General features: G+C 35.8%; 2 protein-coding genes across 5 annotated transcripts in view; both read right to left on the reverse strand.

Annotated features, from left to right (window-relative positions):
• Nucleotides 1–25840, reverse strand: part of LOC131438842 (F-box/LRR-repeat protein 16) — a 105346-nt gene that overhangs the window by 53584 nt on the left and 25922 nt on the right. The window lies entirely within an intron of this gene.
• LOC131438844 (gametocyte-specific factor 1 homolog) lies at nucleotides 8654–9681 on the reverse strand. The gene has a single exon (XM_058609178.1). The coding sequence runs from the start codon at nucleotides 9524–9526 to the stop codon at nucleotides 8978–8980; it is 549 nt and encodes a 182-aa protein (XP_058465161.1). The 5' UTR covers nucleotides 9527–9681; the 3' UTR covers nucleotides 8654–8977.

Genomic DNA, 25840 nt, shown 5'->3' on the forward strand with positions numbered 1-25840 from the left:
GTCCATAACTTTGTTGTTTGGCGGCACTATAATGTACAATTGATTTACTGGAATATCTTGCCATTCTCTGTTTACTGACAGACAAGCAACGTCAAATGGATTGAATCATGCAACGCCTTCATCCTTCTTATGCAATACCGATCTACCAACACTTCCTACCGCCTAGTCTAATTTTAGACAAAACAAAATAGTCGAGATCATTAGTCCACCACACTGACCCAACAACAAATTCGGTGTGTACTAGAACGTTTAAGCATTCCTAAACCCACACATCCCACCCACCCGCACAATCAGCTGAATCGAGAACACGAGAGCAGAAATTTGGTTGTCAGCATCAGCTGATTGTCCACTGGTCGGTTCACCGCAATACGTTCTTCGATATTTTCCCTCACGCTTTGCTCGTGTTTACTATGGTTGTACTACATACTAGTATTAAATGGTGACATTCCACAAATTCTGTACGGTTCTCTAGTGGTTTGCGGTGTTTATTTTTCGTAGAGCGGTTTATATTCTGCTGATGCGGTTAAATTCGCGTCGTCTACGTCAGATATATATAGGAGGCGCTAAAAAGTGTTACTCAGCGAATGGATTAAACTGGTAACTTCTTTCCACAAATCCAGGGTTTGGAAATTGCAATCTTGTATCTGTCGCTTGAAACATGAAGACCAGAGTTAAATGCACAAATTAAACAGTTCCATGATTGAAAGCATTGACAATAACAATGTCTATAACACATTCAAGTGACAATCCATTAACGGCCCTAACACGAGACTGTATGCTTGTCAATTAAAAGTATTGTCCATACCACTTCAATGCAGCAATCAAAATGGCACGCTCAGAGAAATCCTCACTTCAATGCTACGTGAAAACGTATGTGATTTTTATCCATAGAACTTTTCTTGTAATACTTATGTGAAGTATAGGTAGCACAGAATGAACTCATGAACTCTCCACATTTGTATCTCATAATATCTACGTGACTTTTTTCATAGATTCTGAAATTTATACGAAGTTCATTTGAATTGTACTGTTAAAATTATTTCATCTGAACTTACTTTTTTCCAAAGTTTTACTTTTTTTCACATAAGATTAAAGTGTGGATTTTTTGAGTGCATGACATATTTAAAAACGAACATTAGGATAGGTCCTAAGTGCAAATTTTAGTGTATCCTCTTCCAAATATTACTGCACTATCAGTAATTTCCCTTCTAGCTCGTCACATAAAGTAGTAACTAAAACCACAGACTAACAGACATGACAGTATGAGTAAATTCTTATAAAAATAATTTTTCGTGATGCACTAGTTCCACCTATATTGTACTGCGCGAACTATTTACTATCGGTACACCCGTTGTGTTATGTAAAAGTTAATTTACTAGTTGGTTCCCCCTCGTTTGTCAACACCGATCAGCTGCTTGCAGGGATGCCTGATTTCATCATAATATTTGGAAATGAATCGTCACAGTAAATTATTATATTACGTTAATAATATATTAAACTTTTTAGCGATGTTGGAAGGTAACCATTTATTTTTCTCAACATTGTTCATCTAGACTATTTTTTATTGTGTTGGTAATTTTCACCCGAAATTAAGTGGCGGCAGATCAGAAGCAAGTAAATATTGCCACTAAACGGGTTCGATTTTGTATTGCGTTGAAGGATGAGAGGTAGGCACAATTTTGTATCTAGTTTTGGCAATATGTATTAAATCTGTATCCTGCATGAAATTCGCATACAAATGCAAATACATATCAATACATTACAGGTTACATTCTGTATAAATGGCAACTCTGTTGGTAAATGAAAAAAATAAACACAGTCTAGATGACAGACAGGATGTTTTTGATAGGGTAACGTGGCGCCATCATGACACATGTGAGTACTGTCCCAAATAAAGGAATATTCGAAATGACAGTTAAAATGATTGAAGAATCTAATTTGAGTGTCCTGTCTGTTAGTCTGTGCTAAAACCATGAGCTTTCGACCTTTGAGAAATCAAACAAAGAAAAACTGTCTTTTGCGCTTAGGACCTATTACAGTGTTCATCGGGATTGAATATTACTACCGACACATGAGACAATATTATCGTCAAATCAAGAAATTTTGAAAAAACTTTTTATCATGTAGTGGAAACTTCGCCGGGTTGACGAAAATATTGTCGCGATATAAAATTTCCGTTCATATTTCATCTCCAGAGAGAAAGTTGTTCAATATAGGCATGCAACTGAACGGTATTCTCTGAATTTTCCATCCATCGGATCCAATATTAAATGTTTTAAACATTTGATTTTCTCGAAAAAAGGAAGAATTCCTCATGCTACATGGATTGTTGTATTGAAGTGACATTGGTAAAATTAGAATTGACAATAGTAACAATAATAACGTTCAGTACGATCTTTATAGTATTGCTATTTTTACATACAAACATTGAAAACAATATTTGTAAGCCTGTCTGTCAGTTTGCGACATGTTCGCTTACGAGAACACCTTAATCGAACAGTTGAATACTGATATCTTTATTGCATGTCATTTATTGACTTAGAAACGCTTATATGTAATTATGAATTCAAAAGTATGAGTTACAAGTAAATATGTTTGAACAGCGCTTCTCGCGCACAGAGCACATGAAGCGCTTGGTCAATTCTCGTTTGAACGTGAATATGGTATTTTTAACTGCCAAACCTCCTCAACAGGAGTGTGTTTTTTCGAAGCACTCAGATTCATCAACTTGGGTGGCAGAATAATTTCGACTACGAAAGAATGCGCACACAAATCGTCCGGCGTATATTTTGTTCAGACATCAAAAGGAACACTAACAACTAAACTAAGTGACAAGACGAATCGCCAATAAAATGAGTGATTTAAAGTGATGCGGTCGGCGATAAATTTCTTTTTATACTGTGAATGAAAATATTCAGATTTCACTACTTGATACACGATGGTTTTGAACCTGAACGAAAACGAAACCTTGAAAAGGTTTCACAAGCTTTGTTGATACCAAAACAAGCTTTCTCGTATTTGAATCTTGAAGGGAGAAACGTCAACTTAAATTTTGCTTTTTATCACAATGCAATTTTGCCTTATCTATAGAAAAGTAAAAGAATCGGCGGAAGAACGAGTTTTGATCGGAAATACGGAGATCTCTAGTGTTACATACCATTCGACTCCGCACGACGACATCTGAAAATATCTGTGTGTGTATGTGTTTGGACTTCTCAAAGATTTTTCTTACCGTTCAATTTTCTCAGAGATGGCTGAACCGATTTCAACAACCTTAGACTCATTCGCTACTATTGGATCCTATATCAAGTTCGTAGATCAAAAGGCTTCTGGTTCCGGAGATATAACGGTATAAATTACGTAACCGATAAAACCCACTTTTTTACACACCGTTCAATTTCTCGTAGATGTCGATGTCAACAAGCTTAGGTTCGTTCGAAAGCTACTATTGGGTCATTGATCCGGTTTGAAAATCACATGGTTGTCACTTAAGACAATGACTATAACTTCTGCGTCCATAAATATAATGGAACGAGTGACGTAATCGACAAAACTTATTACCGCTCAATTTTCTCTGAACCTTTGGGTATTTCGTCATGAACACAAACATCATATCGATAATCCCACGACAAAAGGGCCTAACTGCAAATGAGAGCCTCTTTTTGTTTACTTTCTCTTTTGATTATTACGAAGCCATTATTGCAAATTCTCTAAAGTTCACAATATAAATCGAAAGCTTGTAGTTTTACCTTGAATGTTTTGCGAAGAGTAAAGCGTCAAATATAAAATCTGTTCGATAAATCATAAAAGAACAAGTAAACAAAAAAAACTGTCATTTGAAGTTAGGCCCTTTTGTCGTGGGATGGTCGATATGTTATTTGGCTAAAGCACGATTCACACGTTATGTCAGGTGAGCGTTACAGGCAAGGAATGGCAAAGGAAAGCAGCTGTTTGTAACACTTATTGACACGTTCTCACGGAACGTTAGTACGTCCGGAACGTGCAATCGTTTCAATAATAAAAGCCTTTGAAAAACCTGAACTATTGGCGGAGTTCCGTTACCGTTGACGGAAATTTACTGGTCGTCTGAATCAGAGATGCCAGGTAAAAATTTCAAATATCTGCAGACAGGGTCTGTAAATCTGAAAAAAAAATCTGCAGTCAGAAGTATGTCTTGCTGGCAGCAATTTCTATATAAAGTATGACACGCAAAACTGACTTGGTGAGCAAAAAAAAAAAAAAAAAAGGTCGCGGAAATTTCAAAATTCTGTAAATATAGACGAAAGTCTGTGAGAATTTCAAAAATCTGCAAAAGTCTGCGAGAATTTTAAAAGTCTGTAAAAGTCTGCACAACGAAAAATGTCTGCAGCACTATACCCCAAATCTGCAGATTTACAGACTAATCTGCAGTTTTATGATGAAAATAAATGAGCTGTCAAAAAACCTACACTCAAATAAAAATTCACGTTCGATTCACTTGAAAAATCACGTAAACTGGTTTCAAATGTCAAATTGAATATTTTACGTGACGAAAATGAATGTTATACGAACATCCCCTAAAATGAATAGAGTCATCACATAAGGTTTACGTGAATTGACCAAACGTCAAACAATCTACGTGAATTTCTAGTGTGAAAAATTCGATTTTGAAAATGGCGAACAGGGCTAAAGTGTAAGTAGTGTAAACATTTGCGAAAAATGTTAATTAGTTCCAGTTTTTGACTACATCGTCCGGACCATTCCAGTATAAAAGTTTCCATGTGCTCAACTGGACCGAGTGCCTGCGTGAGTCCAGAAGTTTGCCCGCTCCTACCGAAACAGGCCGTTGGTCCATCGAAAAACGAGTTCAAAATCGGTATGAAGCTAGAGATACTGGAACCATGTAATGCGACTTTAACCTGCATCGGTTGTGTTGTGGGAGTTCTCGACTCTCGACTGCGGGTTCGGTTGGATGGCAGTGACAACAAGAACGATTTTTGGAGGCTTGTCGATTTGAGATACCATGACGTTATTAGTTTCTTTTTAAGCTATTGAAATTATATGCCAATTTTCTGAAATAAAGGTTTTCTTTTTCATGGTATTTTTCATTTGATAGATTTATATAAACATCTGAAATCTCCCTTTTGACTTCAACCAATATATAAAATAGTAATTCTCTGGTATCTAAATTTGATATGAACTGATAGGTAAATGGGATACGAACAATACATTACATTCTACCTATGAAACACGTAACTTTTACTAGATTATGCATTAAACAGCTTTTACCCACATTATCGAAATGACGGAATGCGTAATGAATTCTTACTCGACTGCATGATTTTTCAGTGCTCGATCGGTTCAGTGCTAGAACTTTCGCCTGAGTTGGCAGCTCGATCAACCTGATTGACAGTGACATTATAAATGTCATTGAATATTCGCTCATTTTATGAATGTGTTAGTGTGAAATTTAAGCGACTTAAGCCATTTCACTACACTCCAGCTAGAGGAATGGATGATGCTGACTAAGGTAGGCCGTTTTGTTAATTTCCAGCGAATTTCAATAGTTTATATTAAGATTCTAAGAAGAACTGGTTATTTACTAGTTCTGTATATCCGAAAAACATGAAGTTTTAAATTTGTATATTCAGTTATATAATGTTTTCGTTTAAAAATAAACTGAAAATCAGCACGAAAACGTGCAAAATCAGGAAAGAAGAAGAAGAAGAAGACGAATTGACAATTCAGTCCGCATCTTCTCACTCAATTCCGAATGATTTCCGAATCAACCGGTTGTAGGCGAACCGGTTCATTCGGAATCGGTTGTTGCACTGGAGTTGGAATTGATTCGGAATTCATTATGATTTCCACATGAAATTCCGAATGAAAATTTCTCGCCGATTCGGAATTGATTCGGAATCCATTCGGGATCCATTCGGATCTGATAATGTGGGTAAATGCCAGTCCATTAAAATCTACGTGAAAAGTAGGGTGGAAAATATTCACATAACTTTTCACGTAACTATAACATGATTATTATTTTGAGTGTATAGTTCCTGAATATGTGAATTTGCAGTGGTGCCCGCGGTGGCGTGCAGCATACCAAATATTAGTTGATCTCATTTGTTTCACAATGTGTTTGGTTTCGTTTTTGAACACTGGTTTCCTATACTTTTTTTGCTCTGCTGTACAGCAAGTCGAACTAAAATGAACAAGTTTAGATATACTTTCCTCTAGAAAGATTGAGGACTCGCACTCGATGATTGGCGGAGGAGCTTTTGGATTCGATATAACTTAAATACGGAAGGCAAACGTTCCTTTTTTTTCGTTAATGAGCTCTCCAGCGGAACTTTGCAAGCGATGGGATCGACGCAGAATAGCGAAATATAGAAAAAAAACGCACTGTTCCAGTTGTGCATGTTATAAAATAAGTTGCGTTGCGTTCGGTCGATGTATATTTGTTTCGATTGTAAGAAGCAATATTACTGGAACTACGAAAAGAAAAATGTGCAATACTTTTTTTTATATGAGATGATTGAGGGAGCAGTTGCCCCGTCCAACGTTAAAGGTAAGAGCTTGAATCGATTTCGAATGAATGTTTCTAACGTTTTTACTTTTTCGTTGTCAGTTGTATGCAAATTAAAACCACTACTTTTAAATCCATGTTGAGCTGATATTCTTCCAAATCGCTATATAATTTTCATTTTCGAGAGGATCATATATACATTTTTGAAATTGATGTTATAATAAATCCTAACTTTAATTTAGAAATCGTAGATGGCGACAAATGAATTGTGGTGTATTTTTCAAATTAAAATGAATTTGAAGATAAATTCGAAGGTTTGTATCTTTAATGTCATCGTAATCGGTCGTGCCGCGTACAACACCGAATTTTTTTGCTCGCGTTTGTATCGCCTAATTTAATTTGTCGTCAATAAGTCGAGCTTTAGTATAGATGCACCGCTCCAATTATAAAAGCGAATAAGTGAAAGTTACTAAATTCACATAATCGATCAACTAATGAAAACAGTTATCTACACGGAACGACCGAAATTAGCTCTGCGCCTAATTCGTATTACTGATTTTGAATAAGTTGATTTTAACAACAAAATTTCCCAATTAACTATAAAATTAGTTAAAATTGAGAATTTATTTGCTGAAAAAAACTCTTATTTGTAGAGAATGTGTTTAGTTGGCGAATATTCTGGACACAAACCAGCAATATTCCAATCCAACACGAAATTCTCATTGACAACTAATTTTGTTTTTAAAATCAGAGAATTTGTTTCTATTTATCTATCACCAGTTTATTAGCCACAAAATTCATGAGAAGTGTCAAAACAAAACAATCCATTAAAAAGCTAAAAGGGACAGTCTTGTTGAAACTGCTTGCAAATTGTTTAGATGTTTTACGCATGTGTTACGATATATCCATATATAAATAATATAAACCGATGTGTAAAAATTACGTAAACTGTTAGTGGAACGTGTATTTATTCAGAATTTGTGCGCATTTGAAGCGATTGTGCGTAATAATGTTTTTACGCGGAACAGTGAATTGAGTTTCGAATGTTGCACTCTAATTATACATGTCAAATGATGTTTTTTGTATCTTCCAACCTTCCGGGCCACGCCGTTCGATGTACTACTTGTATTCGGTTTTTATTTTCCGAGTGCTCAAAGTTTTCAGTGAGAGAGTCGATTTCGCGAAGTCGAATGAAGAAAACAGCGATTTAAAAGGAAAAAATTCAAAAAGATGTTAATGTTTCGTTTATGTCATTTTCTCCAATACAACATCGTATTCATACCTGCCAATATAGAAAAGACAACCGCGACTGAATTTTTTTTCGGTAGTAGTGTGCCATCTTGTGGCTAGTAGTCATTACGGTGTTAGCGTTATTTCAACGACAGAGCGCCATATAGCTGCAAATTGCAGAAACCAATTCAACCATTTATGTTGGTTGAAAACAACGTTTTATTTCTCTAATTCAACTAAAAAATTAGTTGAATGGATATGAAGTGTGTCTTAGCTAAGAAATGACAATTGGTGAATTCAACTAAAAAAATAGCCATTTCAATAAATATTTTATTATTATCAAGGAAATTAGAATTAAAAAATCTAAATTAGCAAAAGTAAGATTTTTTTAGTTGTCTCAAAAAATAACTAAAATCAGAAAATCAACTAATTTTTTCGCCAAAATGCTGATATCGGTCTTTCCGTGTATATTCTGAAATATCAAATATATCCAGCTCTCACATTTCACGAACCAATCTTAAGTAACATACTTTTTGCGAGAATGGCGACCTCAGACGAGTCCGCATCAAATCTCGTACATACAAGTATGAAAGAGAAATGTCATATTTGTGCACTCCGAAATAGCAGCACTGCGCACCCATACAACAGACATGTTATGTTCAATCTGGTGCCATGCGATGGCGTAGCTGAACTTAAAAAAAATATTGTTTATTGATCTCCGGATGAACTTTATTAATACACGTTAGTCGCAAGACAAAATGTTCTTTGATATGAGGAAAGCATTTTAAAGAACAGCTATAGTTTGAATAAAAGGAAGTCGATAAATGCAATACGATCCATACTTATTATTCTATAGGACTATAAAACAAACTATAACGCATCGATATAATTAACTCATAAAATACAATTAAACTGAAGTTTTTTCGCATTAACATAACTTTTTATTAAACATGTGACAATTGAATTTCTTTACAGTACATACATTGGTATTACTTCAGCCGTTACAAGTGTGATTTCGTTCAATTATAACGTCGTTTAAGACTTTACTCACAATTTTAGAAAAACAGCCATGAACTTTACTTACAATTGTAGGAAACAGCCATACACATCAGTTTACTGAGTAAAATGTTAATTAAAATAAATTGGTATTTCTTTGTAGCATTGGTACTGACGTGGCATTGGTACTGACATTTCTTCAATAAGAAACAGTCAACTACTATCGGTAAAACTTGTATTTCTGCTTTAATCATCGGTTAACTTAAGATCCTGCAACCGAAGTCGCTCACTCTCATAAAATGCCTTTTTCTCGGACGGTTTTCTCAGCGTAGCTTTTCGTATCACTTTTGCTTTTGAACAATAATTTTGTGGATTATAGGCAGGAACGTTCATGTCATCCCAACACTCCTCATCGTCTAGTTGCACAGGGTTTTTTTCGATGATTCTCCCACCTTTTTTAACATTCTTCGAAATTCCATCAGGTTCCTTTGGTGGGCTGTTGTTATAAATCAGCTCTGGTTGTGTGACTGTGCTTTCGGGAACATTTACTGCCGTTGTACTAATAGAGTATTTATAAGTGTCGAAAGTGGCACGGTCCTCGCATTGCTGGACATGGGATTTTAGATCAGCAGAAGCCACTCGATGGGACTCGTTAAAAGGACAGGCTATGAACTTCTGATTTGGATGATTTTTCCTACATTTGAACAAATGTTTAGACATCGCATGAGCCTGAATACGATGGGATTTTTCAAATGGACACTGCAGAAGCTCGTCATATCCAAGCGGTGTCGTCATTGAAAACAATTTCACGATATATTAACACGAACACAGAATATTTTCACTTCACTTTTGCAAAATTGATAAGTAAGCTTTCAAAAACGTAACAATGTTTTTATTTCAACATATCACTCTGCCTTATTTGACAGCTTATAATCGACTATTCTAGAGCGTAAGACATGCGCATGCGCACAACTGTGACCCTTTCGATACTGAGTTTTGCGGGTAGGATAATGCAAAACGATGAACTAAAAATAACACAAATTAACAAAGAGTTATTACCTTGGTTATTACCCTTTCCGAACGAAGCACAAACCACGATGAAACTTGTGAAGAATAGTTGCTTCAAAAAAAAAAAAAAACAACCATCTTAAACTATGTTACCTGTAAGAAGTATCGAACAACTACATCCAATGTTCGACTGTACTTTGGTAATTTATTGAAAATTCCCATCACAGGTAATCTTTTGAAAGCATTTGGTTACATCTTTGAAAATTTATGAAGTCGATGTATGCATGAAAAAATGCTCTTTTCAAGCGGGATGTCTCATTCTTAATTGAATATTCTTGATGTTTGAGAAAAAAACTTTGAATGCGGGCCATACATTATATGGGCTTTTCAGTATTAAGATCATTATGAATTTATTATGAACTCTCAGGACAAAATCTTACTTAATGAAATCTTTCATGCATTATCCTTTCACCAGGTAACATTATTAGTTCCACGAAATGTCAAAAAATAACATTATGTTTGTGTGGAATTTTCTTACTTGACTACATGTTTCGAATTTTTATTCTTACATACTATAACACTGCTATGGTTAAGATTTTGAGATCGTAATTTAAAATAGACGTTTCCAACATTTATTGCAATCAAACAAAAAATATTGCTATGACATTTTCGGTTGACTAACACTATTCAACGGTTGGAAAATTTTTGTCATTTAGAAATTTCATCACTTAGTATTCTGTAACCAATTCAATGACGATTAAAGATTCGTTCAAAATTATGATCAATTATCATATATTTTCATCCTTCTATAAAGAATATTGAGTTATATTCTAATGCCGATATCTCGATTACTCTCCACAAAACGTGATTAATCCACCTAGAAGTGAGATTCAACCTTAACGTGTGACAATCGATTGAACATTCCATGAAATGTCGAAGTAAGTTCCAGTTTAGAGTTTTTCGTCATATTTTTCGGTACTTCCAGAGCCGGTATTCAGGAACTAGCATATCCCAAAATGATTCGTATGGCCATACATTAATACGCCAAACAATTTATATCTTCTATATATGTATGAATTTTAAAAACTCATTATCTTGTAATTCCAGAATCGGATAAAATTCACAAATTTTGTATGGGACCATAATTCCTTTAATTTAAATATTTGTTTTTGAAGTTCGATTTGGCCTTTTTGAGAAAATGATTGAGCTTTGAGAAACGATTCGATACTGGAACCGGAATTCTAAAATCGGTGTAGCCGAAATCAGTTAAATTCACCTGAGGAGTGTGTAAACATTTTTAAGGAATTGTAGTGCGAATTAAATTTTTGGGTACTTTCCGAATCGAAAGCTGAATACCGCTTAAACTAAAATAAATTTATTTGGTAATCGACTATCCAAATCTGCAAACCCGATAAACCTGATTAATTTATGTGAAATGAACATTTTTATACTAATCACCCTGTATCTCCTAAACCGAAAGTCGGATCTGATTAAAAAGTAAGATGTTTTATAGGATTTTGAGACCTCTCATTTGAATCATAGATGGTTCTTAGATTTCATTTGAATCTTAGATCGGTTCAGTCATCTACGAGAGAAATGAGTTGCATTATTTTAATTTCGTTTTACATATCATCCTGTGGTCAAAAAGTCAGAAGTCGGATCCAAACGTAAATCAGGAACCATGTATGGGAGTATTCAACTTTTCATATGAATCTGAATTTGTAAAAAACGGTTTAGCCATCTCCGAGAAAATTGAGTGAAATTATCTGTCATATACGCATTTCCTGATTTCGACGAACTGAGTCGAATGGTATATGTTATGTTCTTCCAGCATTTATTACTGTAAGTAGTTTAAATCAAAATAATTAGGAATTCCTTTCAACTTGAAAATGCTACCATCATCTAGTTTACATGTCATACTCGAACGATTATGTTGCCAAAACGAACCGTGCTAAAATCGGTCCGAGGCAAAATGCCACGAAAAAAGATGCTGTACACAGTCTTTTTGGTACTTAGAAACAATTGTATGTAACAGTATAAAAAATCGTGTTTCATTTGGTTCCGAAATAGTGCTTTATCATCATACGCGTACAACTCTTATTACTGGAATAAGGCGAAAAGTCGTTTACCCAAAACTGTCGATATCTCCATTCAAAATTGACGGATCTTGACAATCTATGGCTGGTTGGATAGCTATTACCGTGCGGAATCTAAGTCTAAAAACATATTCTGTTTTCAAGCTCAGTTGTGACAGATATAATCAAAAACCTGTTTTAATCCACCTAGTGGTGTAATTATGCCTTTCTCATGTATAATATTGTGGTATTCTATTCAAAATTTTTCTCTTCGATTTTTGAAAGAAACCAAGAGATTTTTTGTGCATAAAATACAGAATAAAACAGTGCTTTTATTGCGTAAGTCATCCTTAAGAAAACGAAGTGGGTTCACTATTATATGCACTTCCGGCACCGGTATAATCAAAGTCGGTTCGTACGGCCACCAACTAACATGACACACAAACTCTTCTAGTACGCACTCTAAATTACGATTTAAATGTTTGTTGCATCCAAAAATATTTAAAGTGACGGTGTACCATATTAAAAACACTTTACCCTATAGTTCCGGAACCGGAAGTCGGATCCGGATGAAATTCAGGAATTCCGTATGTGACCACGAGACTTTTCATTTGAATCTAAGTTTGTGGAAATCGGTCAAACCATCGCTGAGAAAAGTGAGTGAGATCCATTTTGGTATATATGACCACTATTTCCGGTACTTTCGGAACCGGATACCGGGAACCAGGATAGCCGGAATCGGTTTGTTTAGTTGCCTACTGATATTGAATATCGATTTGTGTAGTTTTAAGACCAGTTTAGGAGATTTTTTACGTTTTTTGTTTCGCCGGTTTAAGTGACGGTGTACAATATTGTACACACTTTACCCTATAACTCCGGAACCGGAAGTCGGATCTGGATGAAATTCAGGAATTCCGTATGGGACGGTGAGACCTTTCATTTGAATCTAAGTTTGTGGAAATCGGTCAAACCATCGCTGAGAAAAGTGAGTGAGATTCATTTTGGTATATATGACCACTATTTCCGGTACTTCCGGAACCGGATACCGGGAACCAGGATAGCCGGAATCGGTTTGTTTAGTTGCCTACTGATAATGACTATCGATTTGTGTAGTTTTGAGACCAGTTTAGAAATTTTTTTTCGTTTTTTGTTTCGCCGGTTTAAGTGACGGTGTACAATATTGTACACACTTTACCCTATAACTCCGGAACCGGAAGTCGGATCTGGATGAAATTCAGGAATTCCGTATGGGACCACGAGACCTTTCATTTGAATCTAAGTTTGTGGAAATCGGTCAAACCATCGCTGAGAAAAGTGAGTGAGATCCATTTTGGTATATATGACCACTATTTCCGGTACTTCCGGAACCGGATACCGGGAACCAGGATAGCCGGAATCGGTTTGTTTAGTTGCCTACTGATAATGACTATCGATTTGTGTAGTTTTGAGATCAGTTTAGGAAATTTTTTACGTTTTTTGTTTCGCCGGTTTAAGTGACGGTGTACAATATTGTACACACTTTACCCTATAACTCCGGAACCGGAAGTCGGATCTGGATGAAATTCAGGAATTCCGTATAGGACCACGAGACCTTTCATTTAAATCTAAGTTTGTGGAAATCGGTCAAACCATCGCTGAGAAAAGTGAGTGAGATTCATTTTGGTATATATGACCTCTATTTCCGATACTTCCGGAACCGGATACCGGGAACCAGGATAGCCGGAATCGGTTTGTTTAGTTGCCTACTGATAATGACTATCGATTTGTGTAGTTTTGAGACCAGTTTATGAAATTTTTTACGTTTTTTGGTACGCCGGTTTAAGTGACGGTGTACAATATTGTACACACTTTGCCCTATAACTCCGCAACCGGAAATCGGATCCGGATGAAATTCAGGAATTCCATATGGGACGGTAAGACCTTTCATTTGAATCTAAGTATGTGGAAATCGGTCAAACCATCGCTGAGAAAAGTGAGTGAGATCCATTTTGGTATATATGACCACTATTTCCGGTACTTCCGGAACCGGATACCGGGAACCAGGATAGCCGGAATCGGTTTGTTTAGTTGCCTACTGATAATGACTATCGATTTGTGTAGTTTTGAGACCAGTTTAGGAAATTTTTTACGTTTTTTGTTTCGCCGGTTTAAGTGACGGTGTACAATATTGTACACACTTTGCCCTATAACTCCGGAACCGGAAATCGGATCCGGATGAAATTCAGGAATTCCATATGGGACGGTAAGACCTTTCATTTTAATCTAAGTATGTGGAAATCGGTCAAACCATCGCTGAGAAAAGTGAGTGAGATCCATTTTGGTATATATGACCTCTATTTCCGGTACTTCCGGAACCGGATACCGGGAACCAAGATAGCCGGAATCGGTTTGTTTAGTTGCCTACTGCTAATGACTATCGATTTGTGTAGTTTTGAGACCAGTTTAGGAAATTTTTTACGTTTTTTGTTTCGCCGGTTTAAGTGACGGTGTACAATATTGTACACACTTTGCCCTATAACTCCGGAACCGGAAATCGGATCCGGATGAAATTCAGGAATTCCATATGGGACGGTAAGACCTTTCATTTTAATCTAAGTATGTGGAAATCGGTCAAACCATCGCTGAGAAAAGTGAGTGAGATCCATTTTGGTATATATGACCTCTATTTTCGGTACTTCCGGAACCGGATACCGGGAACCAGGATAGCCGGAATCGGTTTGTTTAGTTGCCTACTCATAATGACTATCGATTTGTGTAGTTTTGAGACCAGTTTAGGAAATTTTTTATGTTTTTTGTTTCGCCGGTTTAAGTGACGGTGTACAATATTGTACACACTTTACCCTATAACTCCGGAACCTGAAGTCGGATCTGGATTAAATTCAGGAATTCCGTATGGGACCACGAGACCTTTCATTTGAATCTAAGTTTGTGGAAATCGGTCAAACCATCGCTGAGAAAAGTGAGTGAGATCCATTTTGGTATATATGACCTCTATTTCCGGTACTTCCGGAACCGGATACCGGGAACCAGGATAGCCGGAATCGGTTTGTTTAGTTGCCTACTCATAATGACTATCGATTTGTGTAGTTTTGAGACCAGTTTAGGAAATTTTTTATGTTTTTTGTTTCGCCGGTTTAAGTGACGGTGTACAATATTGTACACACTTTACCCTATAACTCCGGAACCGGAAGTCGGATCTGGATGAAATTCAGGAATTCCGTATAGGACCACGAGACCTTTCATTTAAATCTAAGTTTGTGGAAATCGGTCAAACCATCGCTGAGAAAAGTGAGTGAGATCCATTTTGGTATATATGACCACTATTTCCGGTACTTCCGGAACCGGATACCGGGAACCAGGATAGCCGGAATCGGTTTGTTTAGTTGCCTACTGATAATGACTATCGATTTGTGTAGTTTTGAGACCAGTTTAGGAAATTTTTTACGTTTTTTGTTTCGCCGGTTTAAGTGACAATGTACAATATTGTACACACTTTACCCTATAACTCCGGAACCGGAAGTCGGATCTGGATGAAATTCAGGAATTCCGTATGGGACCACGAGACCTTTCATTTGAATCTAAGTTTGTCAAAATCGGTTCAGCCATCTCCGAGAAAACCTAGTTAGATTATTTGACACATACACACACACATACATACATACACACACAGACATTGCTCAGCTCGATGAACTGAGTCGAATGGTATATGACACTTGGCCCTCCGGGCCAATTTTCACTAGTCGGTTTTTCAAGTGATTGCATAACCTTCCTATATGAGAAAGGCAAAAACTGAAAATTTTGACATAAAACTTTGTATAACTCAAAAAGTAAACATCCGATCTCAAAACCATTGAATAGCGTTCAGGGTGACGGGAAGACTTTTCATTTGCGACTAGTTTGATCACAATCGGTAAAACCATCTCTGAGATCTCGACATCTTTGTTGACAACACACATACAGGCCCACACACACACACAAACACACACACACACACACACACACACACACACACACACACACGGACATTTGCTCAGTTGCCTCGGAAAATGTTTCTAAAGTTTGAGCGAATTCTATACCGATTTTTATAAACAGATTCAAATGAAATGTCTTGTAGCCTAATACAAAGTTCCTGAATATTATTTGAATCTGACTTCCAGTTCCGGATTGCAATATATGTGTGATATGTGCAAAAAAATGAAAATAACTGCACCAATTTCGCTCAGAGGCGGTTGAATCGATTTCCACAAACTTATATTCAAATGGAACGTATGATTGTCTCATACAAATTTCCAGAATTTTATTTCAATCCGACTTCCAGTTCCGAACATACTCTTATACGAACCGTATACCAGAGTCCTCACCGGCGTGCACACTTCGGTGAAAATATTTCATCCACTTCAGAGAATTTCAGAGTTCTGATCTAGCAATTTGGAGTGATCCAGTGCTAGAGTTGAAAGAAAATAAACACGCACTCTCATGATACGTTTACACTTTATATAACAGTGGTGTATATGTGTGAAAGAGACGAGCTCTCGTTGATGTCAAATATGTGTCAAACATAACCCAACTTTCAAGTAGGTGAACTTACATGTTTCAGCACTTAAAAATATGTCAGAATGCATCAAATATGTGTGAACATATGTGACATAAATATACACGATTTCATCTATGTCACAGATACCAGCTATACAGACTCAAACAATTTTTTTCAAAATCCTGTGTAAATTTCAAATCTGCTATACGTTGGAAACTCTACTGCCACCTACTCGACTGTTCGCCGCGGTCGTTCAAAACGTTCCACTACGTTCTGGAACGATAACAAAATCCTCCTGCCTGTTATAGAAATAACAACTATAACAATTTTAACACTTATCACACGATTTCCCTAAGTGTTAAAGACAACTTTGTTATTTAAACCAACAGTAAAACAAAAATCTAGCGTGTAGTGAATGTTGCACCCCAAATTGTGGCTCATGTGAAAGTGTCGATCATGGTGACATTTGTAAGTGTTCACCACGCTGATTGAGCAAATTTTACACACAGTTTATATGTGAGCCTGTATATCTGTTATCTGTGTCTAGGTATTCAACTTCGCTGAAGGCCATCGTCCAAGTACCATGCGCACGGGTGGTTTTAGGAAATTTTCGATGAAAAATTTGCAAGAACCAAAAATATACAGACCTTTGAAAAACTTTCACCTATCTGCAGGCTGCAAATGTCTGAAAAATTCGGAGAATTTTCCGAGTGTAATCAAAAATAGCTCTGAAAATGAGTGTTTTTGTGATCTTTCACAATTATTTGGAAAAATATCGCGATGATATGAATATTTTCATGGAAAATCAACGAATTTCATATAACCGATTGATAAATTTTATTGTTCATTTAAAAATTGATATTATTCTGTGGAAAACTTAGAAAACTTTACAAAACTAACATTATTCAGTTTATAAATTGAATTAGCATTGTTGCAAAATATTTTGTATTTCATTTATTACTTCCAAATCGTCAAAATACAACTTTTGAAATCCTTGTGGCCAGTAATTTGAAATAAAATTTTCATATCACCGCATTATTTTTCCAAATAATGGTGAAAGATCGCAAAAACACTCATTTTTCAGAGCTATTTTTGATAACACTCGGAAAATCCTCCGAATTTTTCAGTCATTTTCACCCTGCAGATAGATAAAAGATACAAAACTTTTAAAGTCTGTATATTTTTGGTTTTGGCGAATTTTTCAAATTTTCATGGAAAATTTCATAAAACCACCCGCGCAGTTGGTACTCAATAGACCTCTTACGGTTAAAACGGGAGAGGGATAAACAGTACAAGAGATTCTGTAGAACTAACAATGATAGTCACTGGAGTAGATATACACAAGCACGAAATATTTATTCACGGGCCCTGAAGAAGACTAGATATGAATGAATACAGAGGAGAATCGATCAAAATCAACAAAACAGCAGAGAGTTATAGTGCATCGAAAACCATAACTTTTAACGGTATAGAAGAGCACACAGAACAAATTGTATCTGAAAAGTTCAACAGTTATTTCATAAATAGTGTTCAGCAGATCAATCAAAGTATTGAATTGGTAGGTGGACCAGTTGAAATAACACAGCCGATGAATAACTATTGTAGACTTGATGAATTTCAACCAATCACTTTTGAACAATTGAAAAATATTTGTTTCAATTTGGGAAAATTGACTGGTATTGACAATGTAAACTCAAAAGTGATACAGGATTACTTTCATGTTATCGGACACGATCTACTGGATTTGGTAAATGAATCGTTGTACACGGGGCACGTGCCAGAAGTGTGGAAGGAATCTCTGGTGGTTCCTATCCCCAAGGTTACTGGAACGGATAAAGCCGAGGAGTACCGTCCCATTAACATGCTGCACACACTGGAAAAAATTCTGGAACTTGTTGTTAAAGATCAGCTGATTAACTATTTGAACTCTAACAGTTTGCTAATACCGGAACAATCGGGATATCGTAAGGGTCACTCTTGTGAAACCGCTTTGAACCTAGTATTGGCAAAATGGAAGGAGAAAATCGAAGCCAAAGAGAGTATTTTTGCTGTGTTCTTGGATCTGAAGAGAGCCTTTGAAACAATTTCAAGACCTTTATTGTTGCAGACATTGCGGCGTTTTGGCATCGGGGGAATGGCACATGAATGGTTTGAAAACTATTTATGTGGTAGATCTCAAAAGACTGTTTTTAACGATGTAGTGTCTAGTTCCCTCGGTAATTCACTTGGTGTGCCTCAGGGAAGTGTGTTAGGTCCTATTCTATTTATTATGTATATTAATGATATGAAGCGAGTATTACGTTTCTGTGATATAAATTTGTTTGCTGATGATACTGTTCTGTTCATTACGGCTAAAGATTTCAATGAAGCTGTTGCACATTTAAACGAGGATCTAAGTTCGCTGGTTCGATGGTTAAAATTTAAGCAACTGAAACTAAACGTCGCGAAAACTAAATATATGGTTATTTCTTCTGTTAGCACCGGTCATGACGCCAATGTGGAAATTGATGGTGAAACTATTAATCGCGTTAGAGAAATGAAGTATCTTGGAGTCATAATTGATGAAAAGTTAACATTCAAATCTCATATCAATAACGTCATCAAGAAGATTGCCAAAAAGTATGGTGTATTATGTCGTTTGAAAAATGACTTAACGACCCATAGTAAGATTCTTTTGTATAAAACAGTCATTTCACCACACATTGACTTTTGCCCATCCATTCTATTTCTTGCTAATAACACACAAATCTTGAGATTACAGCGACTGCAAAATAAAATCATGCGATTGATTCTAAAATGTAGTAGATATACCTCGTCAGGTTTTCTACTGAACGCATTACAATGGCTTTCAGTGAAACAGAGAATTTACTACTTAACCATGGTATTTATTTTCAAGATATTAAACGGCATGCTGCCTCGATATTTGTGTGATCGAATTGAAAGAGGAACTGATTTGCATAGGTACAATACTAGAAACGCATCTGATGCTAGAACACCAAGCTTTCTGTTAGCCAGATCGCAAAACTCATTGTTGTACAAGGGAATAAGTTTTTTCAATTCGATGCCAAGAGAAATCAAACGCGCAGCGACATTGGTGGAGTTCAAAAGGTTATGTATTTCACACATAAAGTCCGCTTTGTAAGCAAATATTTAGTTAGTTAGTTCAAATTTTTTAGATTTTTTATTTTTTTTACGTATTACGAAGGTTGTATTTTCTTTTTCTTTTTGTTTATATATATTATTGTGAGACGAATTAAGTTACTATGTTCGGTATGATGATGATGGATTTATGTGGTAGATCTCAAAAGACTGTTTTTAACGATGTAGTGTCTAGTTCCCTCGGTAATTCACTTGGTGTGCCTCAGGGAAGTGTGTTAGGTCTTATTCTATTTATTATGTATATTAATGATATGAAGCGAGTTTTACGTTTCTGTGATATAAATTTGTTTGCTGATGATACTGTTCTGTTCATTACTGCTAAAGATTTCAATGAAGCTGTTGCACATTTAAACGAGGATCTAAGTTCGCTGGTTCGATGGTTAAAATTTAAGCAACTGAAACTAAACGTCGCGAAAACTAAATATATGGTTATTTCTTCTGTTAGCACCGGTCATGACGCCAATGTGGAAATTGATGGTGAAACTATTAATCGCGTTAGAGAAATGAAGTATCTTGGAGTCATAATTGATGAAAAGTTAACATTCAAATCTCATATCAATAACGTCATCAAGAAGATTGCCAAAAAGTATGGTGTATTATGTTGTTTGAAAAATGACTTAACGACCCATAGTAAGATTCTTTTGTATAAAACAGTCATTTCACCACACATTGACTTTTGCCCATCCATTCTATTTCTTGCTAATAACACACAAATCTTGAGATTACAGCGACTGCAAAATAAAATCATGCGATTGATTCTAAAATGTAGTAGATATACCTCGTCAGGTTTTCTACTGAACGCATTACAATGGCTTTCAGTGAAACAGAGAATTTACTACTTAACCATGGTATTTATTTTCAAGATATTAAACGGCATGCTGCCTCGATATTTGTGTGATCGAATTGAAAGAGGAACTGATTTGCATAGGTACAATACTAGAAACGCATCTGATGCTAGAACACCAAGCTTTCTGTTAGCCAGATCGCAAAACTCATTGTTGTACAAGGGAATAAGTTTTTTCAATTCGATGCCAAGAGAAATCAAACGCGCAGCGACATTGGTGGAGTTCAAAAGGTTATGTATTTCACACATAAAGTCCGCTTTGTAAGCAAATATTTAGTTAGTTAGTTCAAATTTTTTAGATTTTTTATTTTTTTTACGTATTACGAAGGTTGTATTTTCTTTTTCTTTTTGTTTATATATATTATTGTGAGACGAATTACGTTACTATGTTCGGTATGATGATGATGGATTTTTAGTTTGTTTGAGAGTTAAAAATAATGAGCAGTCTACAAATGTTTGAGCCTCGCGCGCGAAGCAGGTAGTGACTATTTGGAAAGCGAATAGGACTGGCCGAAGAGCCTTAGCATTCAGTGTGTTAAGTTTGCTCTTGACCTTGATCGCAAGGTTTGATTAATAATTTAAGGAATTGATTCGGGAGATTAATTGGGATCGACAGTTGTTGATGGAATTGGGCTTGGCTCTGCTCATCCGCAGTCTCGTTACTCCATCGTAGCTGATGTGTGTAGCGATGAACTGGTCCGGCGGGAAGGGCCAGATGAATTACTGTCTGATACTGGTAAAGATATCGGGTTCGGTTCCTGATGTGATCAAGGATCTTCCCGGGTTGGAAATTTTCTTGATTAACCCTGGATAGTAAATCCGAAATATTTGAATGTTATTTTGTGGTCAGTCGTTCTTTTGAAGAAGAATCAATACCTGCTAGATTAATCAGATCGTTTTCTTTTGTTTACTGGTTAAGATATGTGCAAAAATATTAATTATCATTTAGATAACTCGTTCTGCTCATACCTTTGTAGGGGTATGAGGTGGGACCATCATCATCATCATCATCTCATCATCACTTGGACGATGGCCTTAAGGATCAAATGTAAATCGAGTTCACTTGTGTTGATAATTTGTGTATTACGTACATTTTATTTGGGACGTATGTCATAGATCTATGTATTTATATATGCAGTGCAACTAGTTTATCAAAGTGGCTTGAACGATTGAGTTTAAACCATTCAGCAATAATTTATACTCAAACGAATGTTAACTCTGGCTTTTTGGATGAAATATCAGTTTTGATCAATTTTTCATCAATGCTATGCTCACCATTTTATGAATATAGATTTTATTTCCCTAATAAAAGTTAGCTACGCTGCTTCAATGCATTTGTATTAGATCGCGCTACACAAAATAAACAAAACTGATCATTTTATGCTAAAAAGCAGTTTTACGACAACCTTCCATATCCATTGTCTTTCGCGTGTTAAATCAAAAGTTCCTATTTTGCGGGGTTACTGATAGAAGGTACGATAAGGTTGTTGACATTACTCATACGTTTTCGAAGTGTTTTGCTTCTTAATGAAAGAACTGTTTATACAACTACATATCTACTAACAAACAAATACACATACCAACCCACACACATCTATTTACATATATAAAAATACTTTATTTTCGAAGCACTGAGGTGATCGGAACATGCAGTATGGTTCATCGAAATTCAAATAAAATGTTGACTTTCAGAAGGAGTCTACAGCGTAGTATTTTTTCTTAAAGTCGCCCGAATAGCTCCTAAGTTCCGTTTGTACATAATCCCATTATACTGATTCTGACGTTGAACCACGGAATGGCACTTGAGTTCCTTTTGAGACAGTCTAGTGAGGTTGGAAGCGTTGACCATAGCAGAAATGTTGAAGCCATATTCCTGAACACCTCATGCAGTTACATGCACCAATTCATGTTACGGTAGCTGTTCTTCTTGCACACTTTAATAGAGTATGTTGTTTGTCTATATGGTATCCCACGAAAGAACATGTTTCAGTGATATACTTTCAACTACGACCAACGACATTGTCTATAAACAACAATGTAGTTTACGAAAGTCAGCAGACGAGCGGTCGCTGCCTTCTGTTGTGGCATTAACATAACCTACATGTAAACTACGCTTTGTAGTCAAATATATATGTCTCTTTTGCTGTCATATCTCACATCATGGGGGATAAAACAAACCAAACTCGGTACGAACTGTTTACTTTGAGGGATGTCGAGGAAGTCGAGTTTTAAAAGGTAACCGTTAAAGTGGGTATGAACGGGATTTCCTTTTGCTAAGCAGGCATTTTCATTTCCCATTGAGAAAGATTTTAATTTACCTGATAGTGACAAAACTACACACATGAATGTTTGCACTATTATCAATATTGATAACATTATGATAACAATATTGTTAATAATATTAAGGACTGTAATTATTATTTTTTTCATAATAAGAATAATAATAATAATTATTATGTTTATTAATACTATTATTATTATAACTATAATTATTATTATTATTATTATTATTATTATTATTATTATTATTATTATTATTATTACTGCTATTATTGTCAAGGGAAAACACAATTGAGAACTAAACAATTTTAAGTTTTTAAAATAAAATTTAAAAAAGTTTACACACAAAATTGCATTGATGGTAGAAATATGATCATCATGGTCCAAGGTGCAAGAAATGGACCGAAGAAAAATTCGGTTTGATGTTTTGCCAAAATTTCAATCCTAGCAGAAATAAATCACACACGCTGATGGTTTTATTTCATCTCTTGGATATTTTCATTACGCTCCATTACCATCACCCATTTCAAACACAAATTGTACGATGCCTTTATTTCTACAGTCACATATTAAATTGTATGACTCGAAACTGAGATAGAGAGTCCTATCTGGTGAGCAACTGTACTAAACGAAGAATGATTATGCATTATTCTTGATGTTTTCTGGCATGATGATTTCATTCACAAATCCTATTTTTTAATGTCAATTAGTGACACGACCATTTGAATTAATGATTGAGTTTTCTGATAGCACACTTTTGAATAAAGTCAAATGCAATTGCACTTATTGTGGTCGAACTAATGCACTAACATTTGTCTTCCTCAACGGAAGAATTATTTCTCTCACTGTTATCAATAGTTTTGAAAAAGGGTATGGAGGGTTTTGTTAAAATTATTAAGAGGCGGTTACTCTATTACGAACAACTTATCACCAAATGTTCCACCCATTGCACTTTAGTAGCCAATAAAAAACTCAATAAAATGTTAAGCATTTTTATAGAATTGGCACATTAGACTACATAATTCTATTCCTCTTCTGAATGAAGAGAATATCCAAAAGACTGCTGCTCATCGCATTACGCGAGAATATAGTGATTGATTCTCTGCACGAGAATATTTTTTCAAATAATCCGGAAGATTCCAGACTAGTTTCTCAATCCTTTGTATACCGGACTTTTAAACGCTTGTTGCCAAATCTTAAGCTATATACTAAGGCGTTAAGGTTAAGGTTAAGGTTGCAGGAAGAGTAACACGACAAGTGTTGATAATTCGACCCAGCCGAGTGCGAGTCAGAAGAGATTCCAAATGTACTCAAATTTAAAAAGTATTTTAAGAGTATCCAAAGAGGCCACTTTAGTTTTCATGCCTAAGACTGTGCTTTGATCAAAGCAAGGCGCAAACAATTCAAGAATTCCGAGCTTAATAAGGGCATCGGGCTGGCGAGACAGGCGTTCAGTAACATTCAGTAAAAAACATTTTTGTAGAATAATTCAACATCGCTTTCATTCAAGTACACTTACTATTTGGAAAACTTTATAAGATAAAATTCTGCTACTACTGAGAGTAATCATTGAGGAAACGGTTGCTACAAAATTTTTAGAGTCCGACATTATTTGTTCTAGTAAGACTAAAGCGAAAGCCTAAGAGAGACCGGAAGAATTCCTTATGGAATCACAGACTCTTGCCGGAATTCGAGCAGAATGTCTGCAAAAAATTCTGGCAGACATAGCCCGTCGCCTGGAGGGAAATCTGCCAGCCGCGTACAAGTGGGTAATCACGATGATGACATTACAAGCAGACCCTGCCCACATTATCGAAATGACGGAATGCGTAATGAATTCTTACTCGACTGCATGATTTTTCAGTGCTCGATCGGTTCAGTGCTAGAATTTTCGCCTGAATTGGCTGCTCGATCAACCTGATTGACAGTGACATTATAAATGTCATTGATTATTCGCTCATTTTATGAATGTGTTAGTGTAAAATTTAGGCGACTTAAGCCATTTCACTACACTCCAGCTAGAAGAATGGATGATGCTGACTAAGGTAGGCCGTTTTGTTAATTTCCAGCGAATTTCAACAGTTTAGTTTGGAATTCTAAGAAGAACTGGTTATTTACTAGTTCTGTATATCCGAAAAACATGAAGATTTCAATGTGTATAATCAGTTTACATGTTTTCATTTAAAAATAAACTGAAAGTCAGCACAAAAACGTGCAAAATAGGGAAAGAAGAAGAAGAAGACAAATTGACAATTCAGTCCACATCTTCTCACTCAATTCCGAATGATTTCCGAATCAACCGGTTGTAGGCGAACCGGTTCATTCGGAATCGGTTGTTGCACTGGAGTTGGAATTGATTCGGAATCCATTATGATTTCCACATGAAATTCCGAATGGAAATTTCTCGCCGATTCGGAATTGATTCGGAATTCATTCGGAATCCATTCGGATCTGATAATGTGGGTGTCAGCTTGGAGCGGAATCAATCTTCAGTTCAGCAACGCCTTCGCACGACATTACATTATCATGTCAATTGTATGTGTACGCAGCTAGGACAGGACCAGACAACCGGCTTCTTTTTTCCAGAAAAATATTTCTCTTCTTAGTCCGATTGCTCCCTATTATAAATAATACATTCCTCGCGATTACTGTTGCCAGTAGAGATAATTATTCATTCTGAAAAGCTTCTCCCCTGATAACATGCGATTATTTATCATTTAAAAATATCTAGACAAATATTATATCCGTCAAAAATATAGCTCTGAATCCAGTTTTATCAGATGCTTGTTTTAAAGAAAACGTTTAGTTGAAACAGTTCAATAAAATTGTTTCTAAAACACTTATTTTTGGGTAACGAATTTTTGCAGCTTTATTAACTAAAATATCTAACGTATTCAGTTTGAGAAAAATACTTACAAACAGAAGTATCCAAAGATTTGGTGCTATTCTCAAGTATCATACAACAAACATAATCAATATTCTCGCCCATACTTCGTGATTTCAGGCTTTCTCTTTGTATCATCCAGTGATGTACTCGTATACTTTTCACATTGACAGAACTTAAAAACAAATTGAACTTAAATCCCAATGAAATTGATAATTTTAAAAAGATGATCTGAAGAACAAAATATGCAATTTTCAATTACGTTGTTACCGACGATACTGACAACACTTTTTCTACCACTTCTATTAATTTCAACAACTTGTAC

This window comes from Malaya genurostris, chromosome 3, assembly GCF_030247185.1.
Source record: "Malaya genurostris strain Urasoe2022 chromosome 3, Malgen_1.1, whole genome shotgun sequence".
Lineage (NCBI taxonomy): Eukaryota > Metazoa > Arthropoda > Insecta > Diptera > Culicidae > Malaya > Malaya genurostris.

Bases quoted from the DNA above. Each gene is read 5' to 3' on its own strand.
- LOC131438844 (XM_058609178.1), bottom strand. From the start codon at position 9,526: ATGACGACACCGCTTGGATATGACGAGCTTCTGCAGTGTCCATTTGAA.